The sequence below is a fragment of the Setaria viridis genome, chromosome 5 (assembly GCF_005286985.2).
Source record: "Setaria viridis chromosome 5, Setaria_viridis_v4.0, whole genome shotgun sequence".
In the NCBI taxonomy this organism is placed as follows: Eukaryota; Viridiplantae; Streptophyta; class Magnoliopsida; order Poales; family Poaceae; genus Setaria; species Setaria viridis.
The window spans coordinates 8227851-8252822 of record NC_048267.2 but is presented as its reverse complement, the minus strand read 5'-3'; the positions used below and the strand labels follow the sequence as shown (position 1 = coordinate 8252822).

The following is a 24972-nucleotide window of genomic DNA, read 5'->3' as shown; positions in this document are numbered from 1 at the left end:
GCACCAGCTGTTTGTCTAAAATATATTTACATTATTTTCTTTATTAAAATATACGAAGCACATAGGCTTTTGTCTTTCTTTTATAATTCAAATCTCTCGATAGCTTTGTCTTTTCAACCATAGTTTCGTTCCCAGCGTTTCTTGCATTAGCGTGACCTTAGATTTGAGCCTTATCCTTTGGTACGCTCTTTTAAAGCTTTCCTATAATTGATGTATTATTCTTAGTTGTGATTGTTGTTTGCTTTGTATGCTTGTGTGCCGATGATTGATGCGAGTAGAAGGAACGTTGTTCAAGAGCTTTGAGGACCAAGAGCTGAAGATAATCTGAGCAGCTATTCTTTGGAGAAAGGCAAGTGTGGCCTTGTACTTTTGTTCCAATTAACTATATTTAATCACTTTTGTATTGCTCTACATTTAATATTTATGGGTCTTATTAAGGTTTACCTAATTTTTATGATCATTCCTTGTCAACCTAGGTTTTACCTTTTTGTTGGGTAGATATGCTTAGTTGCAATATCTTAGGTTATGATGGTTTTAATGAACTCAATGATTAAACTTGGTACAATCATATCTTGGCTAATTAATTAAAGAGTCTAGTTTGGGGTAATCTTACCGAAAGGACAAGAGGGGAGGTGTTGATAGGGTATAGCCCGATCCTCAGACTAATCTGCTTTATGGTAGCTTCGCAGTCTTGAGAGAGGTTTATACTTTGCTTCGACCTCAAACCTTAGCAGGAGATCGAGGACAACAAGATTCTTTAAGTTCCCCAAGCTTGCTGGAATTGGACCCTCCAAGTTGCTATCGTGCGCACAGAGAGCTTTCAGTAAGATTTCCTTGTGATGAAGGTACGATGCCTGACAAGCTAGTGTAGTAAATGCCTAACACGGACGTGTCTTCTAGGCGACCAATGCTATCTGGAATCACTTCGGATATGAAAGTATTTGCCAACGTAAGCAGTTCTAGACCAACCAAATTACCGATGCTGGATGGAATAAATCCCGAAATCCAATTGTTTCCTGTATAGAGCAATTGGAGTATTGTCGATAGATTTGCAATTGAGCTAGGAAGTTTCCCGATGAACGAATTATTGTCAAAAGCCAGTTGCTGAAGCTGGCTGCAGTTTGCCAGCATGGTGATGAATTCCAATCCATCCTTATCATTCGATCCTAGCTTATTGCCACTTAAGGATAGGCAAATGAGGCTTCGCAATCTCCCCAAAGTTGGAGGCACGCTTCCACTAAAACTGTTTCATGCGAGTTCAAGACCCACGAGAGCAGAGAGGTTGGAGAATGAAGGTTGGAGAAAGACCCGTGAGCGCATCGCCACCATATGCAATGGTTCCTTTAATTTGAGCGATCGAAGGGCAGTGAATGGGGTTTTGGTACTTTCTAGTCCCTACTTATATCGTGACTAATCCCCGTGACGGGCACTTTCTCAGTCCTAAAATAAACGTACATCTTATTTCTCGAGGTGTCAAACATTTTTAAATTTGACTAAGAATATAGAAAATAGTATCAACATTTGTATCTTCAAATAAATGTATTAGGAAAGTATACTCAATGCTCAATCTAATTATACTTATTATACATTATAAATAGTAGTACATTTTTTTTATAAATTTTAGTCAAACTTAGAAAGTTTAACTCCTCAAGAAGTGAGATGTGCGTTTATTTTTTGACGGAGAAGTACGTGCATAATCTATATGCATCCATACACAACAATCCTCGGTAGATTAGATAAGGCTCTCGGATACACGCAGTGGCTGTCACATTCTTTGTATAAAGCCTTGCACCGGCTGTTTTTCTTTTCATTAAGGGGCGCTTTCTCCACTCTGTTAGTTGCAGAGCAGCTAGTCCGGTGGCTCCTTGGTGCGTCAAGAGACCGTAGCTCCGTCCACCATTCAAGTGTCTGTGCTTCCAAGGCCGCTGGTGCCGACTGCAGGCCAAGTCTCTGTTGCACATTGAACCAGGAAGGCATCTCTGATCGCACGCATCTCAGCGGCAGCATCCCGCATCGCCGTCCGCTCCCTTGGCAGCTGCTTTGAGCAGGACACGCCAAGCCCGACCACTGAAGCCAAGCACCTCTCGCTTCTGCTTCTCACCGTGGCTGGGTCTTCCCCCTTTGCTTCTTCATGAAGCCAGATTGCCAGGTCGGCTACCTTCAAGGCTCTGTCGGGGAGAGCGGCCTCGGCGAACTTATGAAGGTCCAAGGAGCCTTTGAACATGTCGTCAGTAGGGCTCATCCCGGTGAACATCTCAAGCAACAGTATGCCGAGGCTGTAAACATCTCCAAGAGTTGAGACCGCGCGACCCTCGCCGTACTCTGCAGTCAATTCAGATTTCAGACACTATTTGGTCAGTGGATTCATGGCAAGCTACTTACGAACGATTCATGCCGAGATAACTGGACTTGGCAAAATGGAAGTTAAAAACTGAACATAGCAATATCAGTGTTAGTTTCTGTTACCTGGAGCGACGTATCCAATGGAACCTCTTAGTCCAGTGAAGCTAACTGAATTCAGCAGAGTTTTGCTAGTGTCGTCAGGAAGGATTTTTGATATGCCGAAATCTCCAACCCGAGCACTCATATCTTCGGCAAGGAGGATGTTACTTGGTTTGAGATCACAATGGATAATAGGCGGTTGACACTGATTGTGAAGATAATCCAGAGCATCCATGATATCTACCGCAATGTCTAGTCTCTGAGCTAAGCTGAGTGTATTGCTCAGACTCTGTATTTTGGATGCTGGATGCAGCCAATCATTTAGGTTACCATTGGGCATGAACTCAAAAACCAGTGCCTTGAATTCTTGGCCTTGGTGATCAATGCTTAAGCAACAGGTGATGATCTTTATGAGACATCGGTGGCGCACCCTTCGCAGTGCCTCACATTCAGCCACAAAACTTCTAGTAGACCCAGATTGCCAGACGTTGAATACCTTTACAGCTGCGGTAATTCCCTTGTCATGTAAAGTGCACTTATAAACTGCACCATAGCTTCCTTGTCCAAGCAGATTAACCTCCGAAAAATGGTCAGTTCCATTTGCTAATGCTTGATATGAAACCCTTTCGTGCTGTTCATCAATTGCTGTGGGAATGACTTGATTTTTCTTTCCTTGTCTGAGCCTCTTGTGGATCAAATGGATAAGACAAACTACTAAACCTAAGAATAGAAATGCACAGATTGACGCTACGGTAACCATAAGTGATCTTGACATTCGCCTTCTATTCTTCCCCGCAGCAGCTGTGGAGCACGGAGCTAAATGAAGTTGAGGGTTTCCGCCACAAAGCTCATCATTTCCATCAATTGACAAGCGAATTGCATTTGCAAAAGGACCCCCTTTGGGCACTTCGCCTTGCAGATCATTGAAGGACAAATCCAGTTTTGCCAACAATGTCAAATTCTGTAGAACTTTGGGGATGGAACCTGACAAGTTGTTGTGTGCAAGATACAGTTGTTGCAGGTTGCCAATGCTAGCAAGGGCATCAGGAATACTACCAGATAGCTTATTCATTGTTAGGTTCAGTAATGCAAGACCTTTTAAGTTCTTCAGAGATTGAGGTATGCTTCCTTCTAATAAGTTGTTATCGAGCAGCAGCTTTACCAACGATATACAGTTCCCAACACTAGCTGGTATGGTGCCTGACAACTTGTTTCCAGACAGAATCAGTTCGTTAAGATTCACCATGGTACCAGCCTCAGTTGGAAGTGGCCCGGATAATGAATTATATGATAAGTCTAAGTACCAGGAAAGTCGAGGAAGTTTTAAAACCTCTATAGGAATTGAACCATTGAGTCGATTTGTTGAGAGATCAAAGACAAACACATTCTTTAAGTTCCCCAAGTTTGATGGAATTGGCCCCTCTAAGTTTCCATAGTATAAATAAAGATTATTCAACTGTGTAAGATTTCCTAGTGATGAAGGTATGAGGCCTGACAAGCTAGTGTTGTAAAGGCCTAACACACCCAAGTTTCTTAGCTGACCAATGCTCTCTGGAATCTGTCCAGATACTAAAGTATTTGCCATCTCAAGTACTGTAAGACCAACCAAATTTCCGATGTTTATTGGAATATTCCCAGAAATCATATTGTCTCCCAAATAAAGACGTTGCAGAGTTGATGACAGGTTTGCGACTGAATTAGGCAGTTGCCCGCTGAAAGAGTTGTTGCCGAGAACAAGATACTGAAGCTGGGAGCAGTTTGCCAGTGAAGTGATGAATTCCCACCCTTGACTGTCGTTTGCTTCTAGCCTGTTGTCAGTCAAGAACAGGTCAGTAAGACTTTGCAACTTCCCCAAAGCAGAAGGCACATATCCAATAAAATCATTTCCTGGAAGGTTTAGTTTTGTGAGAGCAGAGAGGTTGCCGAGCGAAGGTGGGATAGCTCCACTTAATCGGTTGCTACTAAAGTCAAGAACTTCCATACCGGCGAACCTATCGCCGATATCAGCAGGGATGGTTCCAGACAGCGTGTTGTTTCCTACATCCAACTTTTTCAGTGAGGACATATTGTACAGGGAGTGTGGAAGCACACCGGAGAGTCTGTTCTCATAGAGTAAAAGGACCTGCAGGCCGCCCATGCTGCCAAGTTCATGTGGGATCGGACCCTCGAGGTGGTTTTCTGTCAGATCAAGGTAGTTCAGGGATGACAGGTTACCTAGTGATCCTGGTATGGCACCCGTCAAGCTGTTGTTGCCCAGTGAGAACTTCTGAAGACTTGTTAGCTTGTCTCCAAGCTCAACAGGGATACGCCCATGGAACCGGTTACTGCTGAGCCTCAACAGCAGTAAGCTGACACAGGAACTGAGGTTGGAAGGAAGCGTACCAGAGAACGCATTGTAGCTCAGATCAAGCGTCTGCAGACGCGCTAGGCGGCCGATGCTTGCTGGGACCTCCCCCTGGAACCAGTTGGAACTCAGGTTCAGGGTCCGCAGGAAAGTGAGGTTCCCAATGGCCGGGGAGAGGGCTCCGGCGAGCCCATAGGAGGGCAGGCTCAGTGCCACCACCTGGCCGCCGGTGCACGCCACGCCCTCCCAGCCGCAGACGCCAGCGGTGCCATTCCAGGATGCAAGCATGCCGGAGCCGCTGCCGGCGAGCTCAGCCTTGAAAGCAAGCAGCGCGCTGGCCTCGTCGCTGGCACCGCCGTGCGCTCCCCAGAAGGCTGCTGCGATCATCACGGCGATGGTGGCAGGAAGCAAGCTCATGACGCGCATCGCCAATGCCATGGTAGAGCTGGGCTGGAGCGTATTGAAGAGCTTGCTGCCAGACGGAGCTTGCTTTTCTTGGTCAGCAGGGGAGCTACGCGCATTGCCGCATTGCCAGACAGAGTGTATTAATCCTAAGGCTGATTCGTGATCTGGTGAGACGTCGCTGTCTGCTTCTGTTTTTTGACTTTGACATTGGCCAGCGGCCTTCCAAGTTCCAAGTTTGGTTTGGGCTTGACCATTGTTCCCAATTTCAGGGAATTTTTTAAACTAGTGTAGGAACGTGTTCTAGCTATGGAGCATTACCATTTTCTATTACTAGTCTGAGACAAAACTTTGATTCAATTATGTTCACAAATTACCCAATCCTGCTCTAACAATTGCAGCCTGGCATGCAAAGCTTATTTAGTAAGTAAAGTTTTTTCCTCCTGTTGGATAAGCAAACAGAGGTCTGTTGGGATTCAAAACTCATCAAACATATAGATGCCACCAGTCTAAACCGTGTGGTTTATTCATTTATTTTGGTCGATTTGCACCTTTTTTATAGCTGAGCGGTGTAGCATAAATGAAAGCGCAGTTCATAGTGCAATTCTCGGTAAGAATTGAGGGATTAAAAGTATTGTCTGCAGGTATCATCCTCATAACCACCTGTCATCCTCCCGAGCCCCGACCGCCCACGCCGCCCCGGCCCCGGCCGCACCGCCTGACCTGCGCGGCCGAGGGAGAGGGAGGAGCTTGGGGAGAGGGAGTGGGGGCCGGCCGGATCCGGCGGAGGAAGAGAGGGAGGAGAGGAGGTAGGGACCGAAGGGAGGAGGAGAGGAGGCATGTGGGTGTTGGAATTAAGGAGAGGAGGCATAGGCACTGGAATTAAGGAGAGGGAGGAGAGAAAGTGGGACACGCGCATTGTGTGTGTGGAGGCGGGGAGCGTTTTGTCCAGGTTGGAAACACCAATCGGAACTAAAGGTCTCCTTTAGTCCTGGTTGGTAGTTGCAACCAGGACAAAACACTCCACCAGAATCCCGAGGGCCACTAGCTTTTACAACCGGGGCTAAAGGGGTTCTTTAGTCCCAGTTGATATTACCCACCGGGACTAAAGAGCCCCCATCGGTGGCCATCGGAGGCTGATTTAACTCTCTTGCTTGAATAAAAAAATATTTTAATTTAATGGGTATTTGAGTGAAGGAAATAATTAGTCAAACATTTTTTAGTTTTCTATTAAAATGTGTGGACATCCAATAAGTGGAATAAAAATTTAGTGATGAAAATAAAAAATATTATTAGTTGAAAAACCCAATTGATTTTTTTACCGTAGCGGTATTTTGCTAGTACAACTCTAATATCTAGAATAGAGTAAGTTGAATCAAAATTCCATCCGAACCTCTCCACCTTATTGGAAGTTGTACTTTGCATGGTAACTTTTATATATACATATATATATATATATATATATTATTTTTATATAATATACTTAAAGTATAACTCTAACTTTAATTAATAAACCAATCACACATGATCGGAACATTAGGATTAAATCATTGGAATTTTTTTTGAGAGAGAAAAATACATAGCATGGCCGCAAGGCCAGGGAGAGGAAATACCTGTTGCTGGCCCTGCAATTTAGCACCAGCAACCTATGGCTTCGTGGTTGAGGCAAAAACAAAACAGGATACCACAGGAGCTGATAGAGATAGGATAGACTCGATGAGCGATGCATGGAGGCTTCCATAGCGGCAAGTTGGCAAACAAGATGGCAAAAGTATGGTTCGGCATCGGCTAGATGTGGTTTGGCGACGACGACTATGCTTTTGCGAGACGATGGCTTCCTACCGACCAGCGCGATACGACCGCTTTGGTCAGAGAAGAACTGAGGCAGCGGGCAACAACAGTGGACAATGGATGAAAGAGGTGCCCATAAATGGCTGCAACAAACTGACAATAGGATCAGCAAAACAAGAAGGTGCAAGGTAGAGGGAAGGGGAGGACAACAAGAGAACGCAGAGGCGTTGTGATATGGACAATAGCGATGACTTGACCTCCATGGCTGAGCAGCATGATGCGCTGAGGAATCTAAGCTGCCCAGTACCAATATCTATCATGCAGCATGCATGAGGGCGATAAAATAATGATAAATTGCATGATCAGCATGGTGTCACCATTTAGGATGAGCCTCTGACATTCACCGATGGAAAACTCACCTTTAGTCCCGGTTGGATAGGCTCAAATCTCTCTAAGTTATCCGGGATAAATTTTTCAAGACAAAAGAGGGGGTCTTTAGTCCCGGGTAATCCACCTGGAACTAAAGGCCCCCTTTTGTACCAATTGGTGTTACCAACTACCAACCGGGACTAAAAATTTTTGAAAAAAAATAAAAAAAAGCCCCACGCTCGCCGGAGGGCTGCCCGGCCGTTGCCGGTCTCCGCCTCCACCCGTGCCGCGAGGCCGCCGCCGGCCCAGCCGCCACTCGCCCGTGCCCGCCCGCCGCTGCATGCCTCCACCCGTCCGCCTCCGCACGTGCCCGCGCCGGCCTCCGCCTCCGCCTATGCCCGCGCCCACCCGCCTTCGCTCCGCCAGCGCCGCTCCCCCGCATGCCCACCCACCTCCGCCTGCGCCCGCACCCACCCGCCTCTGCCCACCGCCGGTCGCCTCCGCTCCACCGGCGCCGCTCCCCCGCGCGCCACCGGCCCGCGATATATGTCTTAGGAGATGCGATATATTATGTATATAGAAGAACCATCATATGCGCTTGTAGGTCTTGCAAGTTAGAATAAAACATGACCATGGAGAACACAAGCAAGGTTGAGACTAGATTGGTGGCAATATTAATATTAATGCAAATCCATCAAAAATCTTATGAGACCTTAGTAATCTTATGAGGCGGAGAGATGTGTACTGCTAGCATAACGAAGACAACAACGTGATCAAGATTTGAGGAATGTGATGATGAAACATGATCGAGCCTAAGTGGTTTGTGGTATTTGTCATCCTGGATTGTGCAAGGAAAACGAGAGGAGGAAAGTAAGGAGGAATATCACCGCCCTAGGACTTAGAGCGCGGTTGTTTTTTTTTTTTCAAAATCATTTGAGCAAGCATATGGGAGTAGTTGACATGATTGTTTGTTTTGTATCTTTTTCTACACAGGCTTTCTACTCAACACAATAATACTAGGAAAAGTTGGCAAAAACTGCAACATAAGATCATAATCAACTACTCAAGTTGTTATTATTTTGTTACAAGTGAGCAATTTTAATTAGGCGTGCATATGCACATGTATCAAATCTAGCTGCGCTATTATCGCGGGCCAACTTGCAAGTTTATATTGGAATCGAATGGCGGCTGACTTAAAGTCTTCTGTTAAGACGATACAAAATAAGAGGCAGCTTTTAGCAGCAAGTGCTCTGCAGTCTCCGGTTACTCTGCTACTGCAACATTTAGCTCTGCTTTTCTCATGGTATGTCGTTGGTCCGTGGTGACCGTGCACCGTTTCTGTAGAAGCACTGATTGAAGAGATCCTGTTTCCCCACGCTAGAGGACGGAGATCTTGACCCGCTCGGCCGCGGACGCCAACCACAGATGGTGATAGAAGTGCATGTCCTGATCAACAATGACATATCTACGCGCCGTCAGCACTCCGCACCCGACGCCGTCGCGCCCGCCGAGCAACCACGCAGACGTGGAGTGGAGCAAGATGGCCCCTTCCCCACGCCAGAGGACGGAGACCTTGACCAAGTTAGTAGCTCCCCTTTTACTAACTCCCCTTTTTTGTATGAATCATGTTCATTCTCCTAGCAAAATAGTCATTAGCATTCGATCAGTTGACGAATCATGTTGTTTTTGGTTTGCCCACTAGTCTAGGGCTCGCCTGTTACTGCAGAGGCATGTGCTTGTAACTTGTCAGTATAAATCTGACAAAGAATTTAACTCGTAGTTCTTTTTACATAAGATTGGAAGTAATTAATCACTGATTCACAAGATAACATAAAGTAACTTACGTTTTTTAGTTAGGACGTACCTTGCGTCTGATTTGAGCGGCATAAGAAATAACTACGGGTATGTTTGGATCCCTAGAGTTGAAACTTATTCCATGAATCATATTCTAGCAATTAGATTCCATAAGAAATGGATTCCGTAGAATTTGATTCAATTGAATTTTCTTGTTTGGTACTGAGAAAGTTTTTCTTAGAATTAAATTACAAATGCTATTTGATACATTATCTATACTTTATTATTATTATTAAAGTGAGGAACACTTGTGTCCATTTTTTTTGTTTTTCAACGAGAGGTCGCCCTGATGTTTAATAATAGGTAAGATTAACGCATTGACAGGAGGGTCTAGTTTTCTTTCCCCGTCTCCCCTTTCACCCGTCCGTGCCCGACGTCCACCTCTTCGTGCCCGCCGTTGCGCCGCTGTCCGAGTCTCCCCGCCCACCACAGCCGGCCACGCCAGAGCCACCTCCCTGGCCCCGGTCGTGCCGCCCGGCCTCGGCCTCGGCTGCCCGCGCCACCCCGACCCCGGCTGCATTGGCAGGTGGGACCAGCTTTCTTTCCCCATCTCCCCTTTCACCCGTCCGTGCCCGACGTCCGCCTCTCCATGCCGCCGTTGCGCCACCATCTGCCTCTCCCTTCCCACCATAGCCGGCCACGCCAGAGTCGCCTCCCCGGCCCCGGCCGCCCGTGCTACCTGGTGCGCGGGCAGTGCGTGCGGCCTACTCGGCAGCAGCAGCATGCGGTGCAACGCGGCCCGGTGCCCGTGGCTAGGCCATCGCATCCATGGCCAGGAGGCTCCTCACCACAACCCCACGACCCTCGGCCGCCACCGACACCCCGCGCCCCCAGGCCGCTGCTGGGGCCGGCCGTGCACCACCTTCTCCAGAGATAGAGGGGATAGGATAGGAGAGATAGAGAGTTTGAGAGGGAGAGGGAGAGAAAGATGAGACGAAGAGGATAAGGACTGAACGGATAGTAGAGAGATGAGAAAGGATAAGGATAGGGGTGGGTACGGTGTGAGACCCATGTGAAATTTTCCTATTCCTTAGATTAGTACCACCTCACCATCTGAAGCAGCGCCGCACCAGCTTAAATGTTCGTCCTCACGAGCCATCCTCACCAAGCTTGGTTGCGCGGGCTTGTAACCCAAGTGGGGGTATTAAGGTGGTGTGGATGTTTGGGTGCGGACTCTGGGCTTGGATCTATTGTGTGCCTTTGCTGGCCCTGCTCGTTCCAAGTTGGTAGTGGCCTGTTTGGCCCAAGCGAAAGCTCAGGCTTCACTGGACCTGAAGTGGTAGGAACGGCGTGAGGTTGGGTTCACAGAGCAGCGATCACTGCTCGCTTCCAACGGTGGAAGGATAACAGGCCGCTACATCACGGGCCCAACATGGACCAGGAGGAGCTGGTGGCAAGGATCGGAGAGGGAGAGGGTAGGCGCGGGACTAACGGGATCGGGGCGAAGTGGGGCCTTCTTTGTGCAGAATTGCTGTAGAAGCCTACCAATCTCAAGATAGAGAAAGTGATAACAAGTTCGATGGCAAGCGATCTCCGCACGGTAGGGATATGGACACACTCACGTGGCCAGTCTAATACAACTAAAATAAAAAAGTTACACAATATGATAAAAAATATGGTCCGCTACACGACACGATAAAAAACATTACGCGCTAAGCAACGTCATTTCTCCGTAGCAACGCACGGACACCTTGCTAGTTAGTAATATATGAAGTCTCCACCATCTAGCTGAATACCGCTTTCTCACTCTCATCCTTCTAAGCTGCTTTCTCTCTCATCCAAACTCTCACCTCTCTCTCTTTCGAACTCTCCACCTCCTCATCCGAACTCTCTCATCTCCCTCTCATCCTTCCAACCAGGTGAACACTAACCTCTCTATCATCCAAACTCTCCTCTCTCTCTCATCCTTCCAACCAACTGAACACTAGTCTCTCTCTCATCCGAACTCTCTCCTCTCTCTCTCATCCTTCCAACCAGCTGAACACTAGTCTCTCTCTACAATGCCGATATAGATGACTAAACATGGAATCTTTTTAGATGTTGAGTAAACAATTTGATAGAATAATTATATCCCTCTCATACACCAGTAATTTGAATATTTATCTCCAAATAGCAGATAAGCTTCTCTCTCTCATCTCTCTCTACAATGCCAATATACATGTGCTTCTGTGTCATATATACACATACAATGAGATAAGAGAAGATATTTATGTAGCAGTTTTAACACTACTTCATACATGGAAATGATAAACCTTCTTGTGTCACAGTACACGCACAATTGTGCTATCTGAAATTTGCAGAGCACGGATTGTATTATGAATCATACATATTACTGAATTCTCTACAAAAAATGTGTCATACAGACGACAAGTAAAACCTCTGGATCTAATCTATTTTGAAACATTTTCTAAACTTATTTTATACTTCCATATATCTGATGCAAACAAATGCATGGACGAATTATAAAGCTGAAGCTTCATACATCTTCAGTTATTTCAGGTAAACTGATCACCTGCAGACATCTTGCCCATTTTCAGTCCTATGTATATTCACTGTTGTGGGAAATCACTGTGAGTTGTTGCTACTACTCCATGCTCCACCAAAAGAGACCTGGCAAACTTGAGATACGAATCTCTAATAGAGTGCATCTCAATGGCTGCATCCTGAATCGGGATCCGCTCCCTAGGTTGTTTCTTCGAGCATGATATTCCAAGACAAACGACAGAAAGCAAGCAATTCTTAATTCCACTTCTTATAGTGCTGTTATAGGCATCTGTGTGCATCCATATTGTCAACTATATCCCATATTCTCTCTGGAAGAGCATTCTCTGAAAACTTGTGCAAATGCAAAGAATCATTGAATATCTCATCCGTTGGGCTCCTTCCAGTAAACATCTCAAGCAGCAATATGCCGAGGCTATAAACGTCACCTTGAGTTGAGACAGAAGAACCTTCACCATACTCTGATTGGGAAAAAAAAAAGGTCAGCAGGTCTTGTATACGTAAGAACTAAGAACATTTTACAAATACCAAAAACATCTCTTTCATTACCTGGTGCAACATAACCAATGGTGCCTCTTATTCCAGTTGCGCTATTCCAATTTTGCAGGGTTTTACTAGCACTTTCTGGAAGGATTCTTGATATGCCAAAACCTCCAACTCGGGCACTCACTCATGTCTTCCGCAAGAAAGATGTTGCTTGGCTTGAGATCGCAATGAATGATTGATGGCTGACAGTGATTATGAAGATAGTCCAAAGCATCCATGATATCGACAGCAATGTGTAGCCTTTGTTCAAGGCTAAGAGTATTTGTCTGGGTAAGTGTGTCAGACTCTGACTCTGGGTGAAGCCAACCATTTAGGCTACCATTTGGCATGAGCTCAAAAACTAGTGCCTTGAACTCTTGACCCTGGTGATTGATGCTTGAGCAACAAGTGATGATCTTTACGAGACAACGGTGACGCACCCTTCTGAGTGCCTCCCATTCAGTGACAAAACTTCTAGAAGTCCCAGATTGTTGTGTGTTAAACACCTTTACAGCTACTGTAGTGCCCTGGTCATGTAAAGTACATTTATAAAACCATGCCATAGCTTCCTTGTCCAAGTAAATTGTCCTCTGAAAATCCATTGGTCCCATTTGACAAAGCATGATAAGAAACTCTTACATACAGTTCCTCAGTTGTGGATATGAGTTGACTTTCATGCCTCTTCCTAAGCTTCTTACGGATCAACACAATTACATCAAGTACTGAAACTGAGAATACAACTGCACTGATTGATGTTAGGGTGATCCCAAGGGTTTTCGACAAATTTCTTTATTTCTTTTTTGCACAGGACATGGAGCATGGAGCTAAATGAAGTTGAGGTATTCCACCACAAAGCTGATCATTTCCATAAATCGCCATGTAAGTTGCATTTGCAAGAAAAACCCTTTAGGCACTTCACTTTGCAGATCATTGAAGGATAGATCCAATTTGGACATGAATGTCAAATTCCGTAAAAAGAATTTTGGACCCTAAATTTTTTGAAATTTCAGGATGTGATTAAAAAGAATAATTAAACAATGATTTTCTGATAATTTAAAATTTTCCAATATTTATTTTCTTGACAGGAAATTTAGTATAGGAAAAAGATTGTGTTTTCTGAATTAAATACAATGGTTCTATGTATGTGTTGCATTCATGCCGATGCATCTTGGTATTTCATGAGTGCAAAGGTTTTGAAATGCGTTTAGATGCCAATTAGGTTCTTATGAGAATTTCCATATTTTTCTGAGATTTATTCTCATTTTTTTCCAGAGCTAAATCCAATTTTTGAAAGGCTCTAGAATCCTTTTCACGCCCTCCAAGTATTTTATTTGGACTCCTCCTGTCCTCCCCAAACTATCTCTAGGATTTTTCCTAGAATTTTTGGATTTTTAGAGTTTTTTTGTTGTTTAAATGAATTATCTAGAATTTTTCTAGATTTTTCATTCACGAGAAATCATTTCTGAAAAAAAGGAAAATCCTAATCGATCGGGCCAAGCCTTTGGGGGCCGAACCTCTCCATCCAACCCGCACCGACCCGGCCCAGCTGATGGCTCAGCCAAGCCCGCTAGGCCCATCGGCCACCAGCAGCTTGAGGCATCGCCACCACCGAACCTCAGCGTGTGCGCCAAGGCAGGCGCGGACCCACGTGCCTATAAAGTCGAGATAGTGCCTCTGGTGCTGCCCTGCCACACTCCGCCGCTCTTCCCAGCTTGCGAGAGCACCGCCATACCCCACATCCGCCGAAGCCAGGAGCCGCCGCCGGCCTTCTCTTGCCGATTCGCTGTGCCCGTCAACTATCGGAGCAAGTTGGAGCCTCAGGGAGCTTCGTGACATCGAGGAGCAGCTCTGCCACCAATCTTCGTTGCCGCTCCACCACCGAAGTACCGTCACTTGCAAAGACCCGAGCTAGCTGCCATGTTCTTCCGCCGCTAGCCAAATTCCGGATGGAACGGTGAGCATCTCCATAAAGTCCCCTCGATCTCCGCTTCCAATCCCCATCCTCGCCGCCGACCCTAACTGTCGGAGCACCAAGGTGAGGGATATGGGTACCCCAGCATACTGGTCAGACCTGACAAGTAGGACCCGCCCGATCAGGGTGTGCAGGTTGAGGATATGAAGTTACTTGGAGTGCACGACGAGGCAACAAGACAGTTCAAATCTGCCCGGATATCATGGAACGCGTATTGTAGTCCGACTCAGATTACTTTCCATTTAACTACCGAGTAGATTAGATTCAAACCAACTTGCAACTCTTGGTCGTTAGCCTATACAAAGTGGCCAAGGGCACCCCCGAGGGTATCCCAACAATCAGATCAATCTCAAACAATACAAACCAGCATACATGACGTAGGGTATTACTTTCCGGAGGTCCGAAACTGTCTAAAACCTTCATGTCCCTTTGTGTTCTCGCGATCACCTTTGAGTTTTTGGTTTCGCAATCGCTCTCACCTACAAATCAACCACTTGGGTAACCCCCTAGTGGACTACTGGGGTTATAAATCCGACAATTGGGACGCCAGGTAGGGGTGATTATGAGATCCTCCCCAGCGAGCTCGATGGCATCCCACCCCGGCATTGTTCTCCCCGAGAGCATGAAGGAATTCCTCGCCAGTCCAATTCAGCTCCGCTTTGGGAGCATGCTAGTGGACTTCGACTCGACGCCCGTCGTCAACTCAGCATCCGTCAGATTTACTCCGACGGAGCAAGTTCTCCATCCAAGACCATCATGCCGCTTGCCCAGTAGGTATGCAATCTCTCTCCACGTCCTTGCTACACCCCACCTACCCACGCCGCACCAAACCCGCAGCACCCATCTATCGACAGAATGACCTCGCCGGTGAGAGAGGGAAAGAAAGTGACAAATGGAGGCGGCGGCAGCGGCCGGCGTGCAGCTCGGCTCCTTGAAGCCCCAGATCGTCACGCAGGTGGAGATGGCGGAGTCCCGGGTGCTGCTTGCCTGCCACGACCAGTGCGCGCACCTCCGAGTTCTACCTCCCGTGGAAGTGCGAGCCTGAGTGCCACGCCTACGAGAAGTGCCAGTACGAGCTCGTCATAGAGCGGATGCTCCAGATGCAGAAGATCTGCGAGGCGCAGGAGGCCAAGCACCACGCCTCCGGTTGATTTAGCACGACACGTGGACCCCAACTTGTTGCCTGCAGACACGTCGGATCTGCCACGGAAAAAAAGGGAACAATTCTCCCTTCCCTTTATTATTTAATCTATTCTATCCAGTAGATCTCCTACGTTGCTCGGTGCTTACTACGGCAGCTAATAATTTTTTTTCTTATTTCCTTAATACGTGAGGGCTTCCTTACGAGGTTCGGAAAGATGTACATGCACCCTTGGTTTGGCAGCACAACCCATGCACGCTGTACTGCGAGCGTGGCGGCCAGCCGACCACGACCCGACGGCCGCGTCGACTCGGCAGCAGCATACCACGATCGCAACCACATATGCGTCCCTGACAACTCCAACAACTCAGTCTCGACACAAATTAGTTGGGCATGGAGACCGACTAGTTTGCTTCACCAACAACTGTCCGCCGGCCACGCTCAGGAGCTTCTAAGCCTAAACGCGAAGACGACATGCGGGTTCTCCGACTCAATCATGAATCAAGGTAAGTCTTATTTACAATTAAATATTTTACGGCTTCCGTATACCTACATATGCCTCGACTCTTACATGTCCCTGTGACTTTCGCCGACCACCTCGGCTCTCCTATGTCTCCGTGACTTTCACCGACCACCTTGATCGCACCCCGACTACTTATACAGCTTGGTCCGTCCACTACACGGGCGGTCGAGGGCTACACTCCATGGGTGCCCAGCTCATGCTGGTGCTTTTCCGTAGAGTTTCGGCTGATTTGTGGCTTGTCCATCCCTCTTAACGGTTGCTAAAGTACTCGAGTAGCACACGCCTTAATTCGTGAAACCTTGACTCATCATGTGCGTCTCCTATATGCGAGCATCGAGTCAGCCCCAACGCTATAGCCTGAGATAAGCTGTTCTCTCCGTGAGCAGTGGTCAGCAAAGCTAGGTGCTTAAACGTAACAGGCTAACTACCCGGGGAAATTACTTGACCTACAATAGCAGGATGCGCAAGAGTTTACTTCTATATCGAATTAAACTTCTGAGTTGTTAAATTATTGAATGATCTACACTATGCTACATAATGATTGTATTGTCCTTTTACAGCTCAAAAACTACTCGGCATGCCTCCCAACACCTGGCCAACCTCTCTGGCTCGGGGCGGGAGGCGACTTGGCATGCTTCTGTGGCTCGTCCGGCTCCCAGGTTCAGGGATTGGGCGCCACAGACGACTCGACGTGCCTCCCATCACCCGGCCAACCTCTCTAGCTCAGGGCGGGAGGCGACTTGGCGTGCTTCTGTGGCTCAGCCGGCTCCCAGGCTTGGGTGCTGGGCACCGCAGACGACACGGCGTGCCTCCCGTCACCCGGCTGACCTCTCTGGCTCAGGGCATGAGGTGACTTGGCATGCTTCTGTGACTCGTCCGGCTCCCAGACTCGGCGGCTGGTGGCCGCAGATGACTCGGTGTGCCTCCCATCGCCCAGCCTACCTCTCTGCCTCAGCTCAGGGCGGGAGGCGACTCGACGTGCTTCCGCCAGTCCTCATACTCATGCTCAGGGTTGGGCGCCTAATTGTTGTCGGCGTGCCTCCGTGGCCCTGCCAGTCCTCGTCCCTGGGGGCTGGGCGCCTATTTCAAGTCGGTATGCCTCCATGGCTCCGCTAGTCCTCGTCCTCGGGGGCTGGGCACCTACTTCAGGTCGGCATGCCTCCGCAGCTCTGCTACTCCTCATTCTTGGGGGTTGGGTGCCTATTTTAGGTCGCCGTGGCTCCACGGTCCCACCAGTCCTCATCCTTGGGTCTGGGTGCCTATTTCTGGTCGGCGGGCCTATGTGGCTGCGCCCATCCTTGTGTTCGGGCACTAGGATCTGCTTCAGAAGACAATTTTTTCTTCTTTGACCATTGTACTGATTATCTTAATCGCTTCAATGCTTGGGGACTACTCCTACGGAGTGCGTCTTGCGACACCCTCCATAACCTTCACTCCAACCTGCTAGATGCCAGCATCCATCAACTCAGCACTCGTCTTCACTCTATGCGTTGGCTCTGTGTTTGCTCAAATTTTCTTCTTTTGAGCACTGCACAGTCTCTCCGTCGCCATGACGCCTTCGCAGCTTCAGCCGACTTCATTTCAAGTTTCGCTGTGATGACCTCAAGTTCCTGTTCGCCTACACATCGCTCGGGAGCTTGAGGGATATGGGTACCCCATGAGCCCCCATCAACTAGGATACTAGATGGACCTGACAAGTAGGGCCCGCCCGACCAGGGCGTGCGGGCCAAGGGCATGAAGTTACTTGGAGTGTAAGTCAAGGCAATCTGCCCGAATATCATGGAACGCGTATTGTTGTCCGACTCATATTACTTTCTATGTAACTATCGAGTAGATTAGATTCATTATAAGGCATCCCAACAATCAGATCAATCTCAAGCAATACACACCAGTATACAGAACGTAGGATATTACTCTCTGGAGATCCGAACCTATCTAAAACCTTCGTGTCGTTTCGTGTTCTCGCCATCACCTTTGAGTTCTTGGTTTCGCAATCACCCTCACCTACAAATCAACCACTTGGGTAACCCTCTGGTGGATTGCTGGGCTTATAAATCTGACATGATGATTTTGCCGTCTAGGAGCCCGTCCGGATGCTGAGCTATGGTGCTTTTGTGCATAGGCCCCTGGAAGCTCTTTAAATAGTTAGTTTTTCCTTGTGTCTTATTTATTTTCATCCATGTCCCTGATTATATTGGATCCGTGCAACCAAGTCCAACCTGCGTACTTTAACAGATGTAACCCTATGCTTTGACCTAATGGTGAGCTCTATTCCAATGTCTTGCAAATCTTCCTCGCTAGCCCCAATAACCTTTCATTAATCGCGATTAGGCCCTGCATCCTTGTTTAACCCATGGACTCCTCGTTACAGCTCCGTTTATATCCATTCTTAGGTTCGTGATAACACAAATTACATGTTAGTAGTGATCTTTCCATCATGCATGTTTTAAAATAAATTTAATATTAATCTGATTAATGCATGTTAAACATGTCTTCTTTAATTAAAAGCTACTTAGTGTTATAACCGCTTTTCATAATAAATGTTAATTTAGTTCTTAATGCTTATTTAAATAACTCTTTCAATTAAAAGCGAATTAGAGATGCACCACGGTGGTTCATAATTAAACTTAAATTGATTAATGTTTATTCAATTTGTTTTCTAAATAAAAGCTACATAAGTTACATCTTGGGTTTTCATAATTATATGTTAATTTGACTAATATAAATATAAATGTGTTTTTGAATTATATTTGGTCAGTTCAACCTGAATCATAAAGCTATGCGCCTTGATGTTTACATATACTTTATTTTCAAATTAAATGTTTACTTGAATATTTATAAATAAAATTTGACTAAGTTCTACATCGTCTTTTCATATATAAATATAACCTTCTAAGGATGTTTCTCTAAAATATATTTACATTCTTTTCTTTATTAAAATATATGAAGCACATAGGCTTTTCTCTTTCTTTTATAATTCAAATCTCTCGATAGCTTTGTCTTTTCAACCATAGTTTCGTTCCCAGCGTTTCTTGTGTTAGCATGACCTTAGATTCAAGCCTTATCCTTTAGTACGCTCTTTTAAAGCTTTACTATGATTGATGTATTGTTCTTAGTTATGATTGTTGTTTGCTTTGTATGCTTGTGCCGATGATTGATGCAAGTAGAAGGAACGTTGTTCGAGAGCTTTAAGGAACAAGAGCTGAAGATAATCTGAGCAGCTATTCTTTGGAGAAAGGCAAGTGTGTCCTTGTGCTTTTATCTCAATAACTATATTTAATCACTTTTGCATTGCTCTACATCTAATATTGATGGGTCCTATTAAGGTTTACCTAATCTCTTTATGATCATTCCTTGTCAACCTGGGTTTTACCTGTTTGTTGGGTAGATATGCTTAGTTGCAATACCTTGGGTTATGATGGTTTTAATAAACTCAATGATTAAACTTGGAACTATATGGCTCTGGTCTTGGCTAATTAATTAAAGACTATAGTTTGAGGTAATCTTACCGAAAGGGTAAGAGGGGAGGTGTTGATAGGGTATAGCCTAGCCCTCATACTGATATGCTCTATGGTAACTTCGTAGTCTTGAGAAAGGTTTATGCTCTGCTTCGACCTGAAACCGAGATCAAGGATAAAAAGATTCTTTAAGTTCCCCAAGCTTGCTGGAATTGGACCCTCCAAGTTGCTATATCGTACGCACAGAGAGCTTTCAACTGTGTAAGATTTCCTTGTGATCAAGGTATGATGCCTGACAAGCTAGTGTAGTAAACGCCTAACACGGACGTGTCTTTTAGGCGACCAATGCTATCTGGAATCACTCCGGATATGAAAGTATTTGCCAACGTAAGCAGTTCTAGACCAACCAAATTACCGATGCTGGATGGAATAAATCCCGAAATCCAATTGTTTCATATACAGAGCAATTGGAGTGTTGTCGATAGATTTGCAATTGAGTAGGAAGTTCCCCGATGAATGAACTATTGTCAAAAGCCAGTTGCTGGAGCTGGCTGCAGTTTGCCAGCATGGTGATGAATTCCAATCCGTCCTTATCATTCGATCCTAGCTTATTGCCACTTAAGGATAGGTAAAATGAGGCTTTGCAATCTCTTCAAAGTTGGGGTACGTTTCCACTAAAACTGTTCCATGCGAGTTCAAGGCCCGCGAGAGCAGAGAGGTTGGAGAATGAAGGTTGGAGAAAGGCCCGCAAGCGCATCGCCACCATATGCAATGGTTGCTTTTATTTGAGCAATCGAAGGGCAGTGAATGAGGTTTTGGTGCTTGCTAATCCCTACTTGTATCGTGACTAATCCTCGTGACGGGTACTCCCTCCGTCCCAAAATAAACACACATCTCACTTTTCGAGGAGTCAACGTTTTTAAGTTTGACTAAGAATATAGAAAATAGTATCAGCATTTGTATCTTCAAATAAATATATTAGGAAAGTATACTCAATACTTAATCTAATGATACTTATTATACATTATAAATAGTAGTACATTTTTTTGGGACGGAGGGAGTTCGTGCATAATCTATATGCATCCATACACAACAATCATTGGTAGATTAGATAAGGCTCTCGGATACACGCAGTGGCTGTCACATTCTTTGGGGGATGTTTGGATCCTGGAGCTAAAGTTTAGTCCGTGTCACATCGAATATTCGGAGACTAATTAGGAGGATTAAATATGAGTTAATTATAAAACTAATTACACAGATGGAGGTTAAACGGTGAGACGAATTTATTAAGCCTAATTAATCCATCGTTAGCAAATGGTTACTATAGCAGCACATTGTCAAATCATGGACTAATTAGGCTTAATAGATTCGTCTCGCCGTTTAACCTCCATCTATGTAATGGGTTTTGTAAATAGTCTATATTTAATACTCCTAATTAGTATCGAAATATTCGATGGACAATGTGACAGGAACTAAAATTTAGCCCGGGGATCCAAACACCCCTCCGTATAAAGCCTTGCACCAGCTGTTTTTCTTTTCTCCACTATGTTAGTTGCAGAGCAGCTAGTCCGGTGGCTCCTTGGTGCGTCAAGAGACCGTAGCTCCGTCCACCATTCAAGTGTCTGTGCTTCCAAGGCCGCTGGTGCCGACTGCAGGCCAAGTCTCTGTTGCACATTGAACCAGGAAGGCATCTCTGATCGCACGCATCTCAGCGGCAGCATCCCGCATCGCCGTCCGCTCCCTTGGCAGCTGCTTTGAGCAGGACACGCCAAGCCCGACCACTGAAGCCAAGCACCTCTCGCTTCTGCTTCTCACCGTGGCCGGGTCTTCCCCCTTTGCTTCTTCATGAAGCCAGATTGCCGGGTCGGCTACCTCCAAGGCTCTGTCGGGAAGAGCGGCCTCGGCGAACTTATGAAGGTCCAAGGAGTCTTTGAACATGTCGTCAGTAGGGCTCACCCCGGTGAACATCTCAAGCAACAGTATGCCGAGGCTGTAAACATCTCCAAGAGTTGAGACAGCGCGACCCTCGCCGTACTCTGCAGTCAATTCAGATTTCAGACACTATTTGGTCAGTGGATTCATGGCAAGCTACTTATCAACGTGCATGCCGAGATAACTGGACTTGGCAAAATGGAAGTTAAAAACTAAACATAGCAATAATAGTGTTAGTTTCTGTTACCTGGAGCGACATATCCAATGGAACCTCTTAGTCCAGTGAAGCTAACTGAATTCAGCAGAGTTTTGCTAGTGTCATCAGGAAGGATTTTTGATATGCCAAAATCTCCAACCCGAGCACTCATATCTTCGGCAAGGAGGATGTTACTTGGTTTGAGATCACAATGGATAATAGGCGGTTGACACTGATTGTGAAGATAATCCAGAGCATCCATGATATCTACCGCAATGTCCAGTCTCTGAGCTAAGCTGAGCGTATTGCTCAGACTCTGTATTTTGGATGCTGGATGCAGCCAACCATTTAGGTTACCATTGGGCATGAACTCAAAAACCAGTGCCTTGAATTCTTGGCCTTGGTGATCAATGCTTAAGCAACAGGTGATGATCTTTATGAGACATCGGTGGCGCACCCTTCGCAGTGCCTCACATTCAGCCACAAAACTTCTAGTAGACCCAGATTGCCACACGTTGAATACCTTTACAGCTGCGGTAATTCCCTTGTCTTGTAAAGTGCACTTATAAACTGCACCATAGCTTCCTTGTCCGAGCAGATTAACCTGCGAAAAATGGTCAGTCCCATTTGCTAATGCTTGATATGAAACCCTTTCGTGCTGTTCATCAATTACTGTGGGAATGAGTTGATTTTCGTTTCCTTGTCTGAGCCTCTTGTGGATCAAATGGATAAGACAAACTACTAAACCTAAGAATAGAAGTGCGCAGATTGACGCTATGGTGACCATAAGTGATCTTGACATTCGCCTTCTGTTCTTCCCCGCAGCTGCTGTGGAGCACGGAGCTAAATGAAGTTGAGGGTTTCCGCCACAAAGCTCATCATTTCCATCAATTGACAAGTGAGTTGCATTTGCAAAAGGACCCCCTTTTGGCACTTCGCCTTGCAGATCATTGAAGGACAAATCCAGTTTTGCCAACAATGTCAAATTCTGTAGAACTTTGGGGATGGAACCTGACAAGTTGTTGTGTGCAAGATACAGTTGTTGCAGGTGGCCAATGCTAGCAAGGGCATCAGGAATACTACCAGATAGCTTATTCATTGTTAGGTTCAGTAATGCAAGACCTTTTATGTTCTTCAGAGATTGAGGTATGCTTCCTTCTAATAAGTTGTTATCGAGCAGCAGCCGTACCAACGATATACAGTTCCCAACACTAGCTGGTATGGTGCCTGACAACTTATTTCCAGACAGAATCAGTTCGTTAAGATTCACCATGGTACCAACCTCAATTGGAAGTGGCCCGGATAATGAATTATATGATAAGTCTAAGTACCAGGAAAGTTGAGGAAGTTTTAAAACCTCTATAGGAATTGAACCATTGAGTCGATTTGTTGAGAGATCAAAGACAAACACATTCTTTAAGTTCCCCAAGTTTGATGGAATTGGCCCCTCTAAGTTTCCATAGTATGCATAAAGCCTATTCAACTGTGTAAGATTTCCTAGTGACGAAGGTATGAGGCCTGACAAGCTAGTGTTGTAAAGGCCTAACACACCCAAGTTTCTTAGCTGACCAATGCTCTCTGGAATCTGTCCAGATACAGAAGTATTTCCCATCACAAATACTGTAAGACCAACCAAATTTCCGATGTTTATTGGAATATTCCCAGAAATCATATTGTCTCCCAAATAAAGACCTTGCAGAGTTGATGACAGGTTTGTGACTGAATTAGGCAGTTGCCCGCTGAAAGAGTTGTTGCCGAGAACAAGAACCTGAAGCTGGGAGCTGTTTGCCAGTGAAGTGATGAATTCCCACCCTTGACTGTCGTTTGCTCCTAGCCTGTTAACACCCAAGAAAAGGGCAGTAAGACTTTGCAACTTTCCCAAAGCAGAAGGCACATATCCAATAAAACCATTTTCTTGAAGGATTAGTTTTGTGAGAGCAGAGAGGTTGCCGAGCGAAGGTGGGATAGCTCCACTGAATCGGTTGCTAGAAAAGTCAAGAGCTTCCATACCGGGGAACCTATCGCCGATATCAGCAGGGATGGTTCCAGACAGCATGTTGTCTCCTACCCCCAACTTTTTCAGTGAGGACAGATTGTACAGGGAGTGTGGAAGCACACCGGAGAGTCTGTTGTCATGGAGTAAAAGGACCTGCAGGCCGCCCATGCTGCCGAGTTCATGTGGGATCGGACCCTCGAGGTGGTTTTTTCTCAGATCAAGGTAGTTCAGCGATGACAGGTTACCTAGTAATCCTGGCATGGCACCCGTCAAGCTGTTGTTGCCCAGTGAGAACTTCTGAAGACTTGTTAGCTTGTCTCCAAGCTCAACAGGGATACGCCCATGGAACCGGTTACTGCTGAGATCTAACAGCAGTAAGCTGACACAGGAACTGAGGTTGGAAGGAAGCGTACCAGAGAACGCATTGTAGCTCAGATCAAGCGTCTGCAGACGCGCTAGGCGGCCGATGCTTGCTGGGACCTCCCCCTGGAACCAGTTGGAACTCAGGTTCAGGGTCCGCAGGAAAGTGAGGTTCCCAATGGCCGGGGAGAGGGCTCCGGCGAACCCATAAGAGGGCAGGCTCAGTGCCACCACCTGGCCGCTGGTGCACGCCACGCCCTCCCAGCTGCAGACGCCAGCGGTGCCATTCCAGGATGCAAGCATGCCGGAGCCGCTGCCGGCGAGCTCAGCCTTGAAAGCAAGCAGCGCGCTGGCCTCGTCGCTGGCACCGCCGTGCGCTCCCCAGGAGGCCGCTGCGATCATCACGGCGATGGTGGCAGGAAGCAAGCTCATGACGCGCATTGCCAATGCCATGGTAGAGCTGGGCTGGAGCGTATTGAAGAGCTTGCTGCGAGACAGAGCTTGCTTTTCTTGGTCAGCAGGGGAGCTACTTGCTGAATTGTTTAATCCTAAGGGATGCGTGCTAATGCCTGCAACATGTATATGCATCGCATCTGATTCGTGATCTGGTGAGACGTCGCTGTCTGCTTCTGTTTTTGACTTTGACATCCGCCAGCGGCCTTCCAAGTTCCAAGTATGGTTTGGGCTTGACCATTGTTCCCAATTTCAGGGGAATTTTTAAACTAGTGTAGGAACGTGTTGTTCTAGCTATGGAGCATCACCATTTTCTATTACTAGTCTGAGACAAAACTTTGATTCAATTATGTTCACAAATTACCCAATTCTACTCTCTAACAATTGCAGCCTGACATGCAAAGCTGATTTAGTAAGTAAACTTTTTCCCTCCTGTTGGATAAGCAAACAGAGGTCTGTTGGGATTCTAAACTCATCAGACATACATATGCCACCAGTCTAAACCATGTGGTTTATTCATTTATTTTGGTCGATTTGCCCCGTTTTTTATAGCTGAGCAGCGTGGCACAAATGAAAATGCAGTTGATTGTGCAATTCTCTGTAAGAATTGAGGGATTAAAAGTATTGTCTGCAGGTATCATCCTCATAACCACCTATTTCCTAGAATATATTGCAACTTGGGAGTTGATCACTACAATTCTCTTAGGGCCCG

At 46.2% G+C, this 24972-nt stretch overlaps 2 protein-coding genes and 2 pseudogenes across 2 annotated transcripts; all 4 read right to left on the bottom strand.

The window, feature by feature from the left end:
• Window positions 1–1540: 1540 nt before the first annotated feature.
• LOC117857525 (uncharacterized) lies at window positions 1541–5292 on the bottom strand. The gene is made up of 2 exons (XM_034740233.2): window positions 2467–5292; window positions 1541–2322 (listed from the first exon to the last, which is right to left on the bottom strand). Exons 1-2 carry the CDS (start codon window positions 5222–5224, stop codon window positions 1901–1903), a joined length of 3180 nt encoding a protein of 1059 aa, XP_034596124.1. The 5' UTR covers window positions 5225–5292; the 3' UTR covers window positions 1541–1900.
• A 6459-nt stretch (window positions 5293–11751) lies between these two features.
• On the bottom strand, window positions 11752–13959 carry LOC117856191 (probable LRR receptor-like serine/threonine-protein kinase At3g47570; annotated as a pseudogene).
• A 5253-nt stretch (window positions 13960–19212) lies between these two features.
• On the bottom strand, window positions 19213–20080 carry LOC140222769 (uncharacterized; annotated as a pseudogene).
• A 242-nt stretch (window positions 20081–20322) lies between these two features.
• Window positions 20323–24347, bottom strand: LOC117857524 (uncharacterized). Its single transcript, XM_034740232.2, has 2 exons — window positions 21503–24347; window positions 20323–21359 (listed from the first exon to the last, which is right to left on the bottom strand). Exons 1-2 carry the CDS (start codon window positions 24258–24260, stop codon window positions 20938–20940), a joined length of 3180 nt encoding a protein of 1059 aa, XP_034596123.1. The 5' UTR covers window positions 24261–24347; the 3' UTR covers window positions 20323–20937.
• Between the last annotated feature and the right edge of the window lie 625 nt (window positions 24348–24972).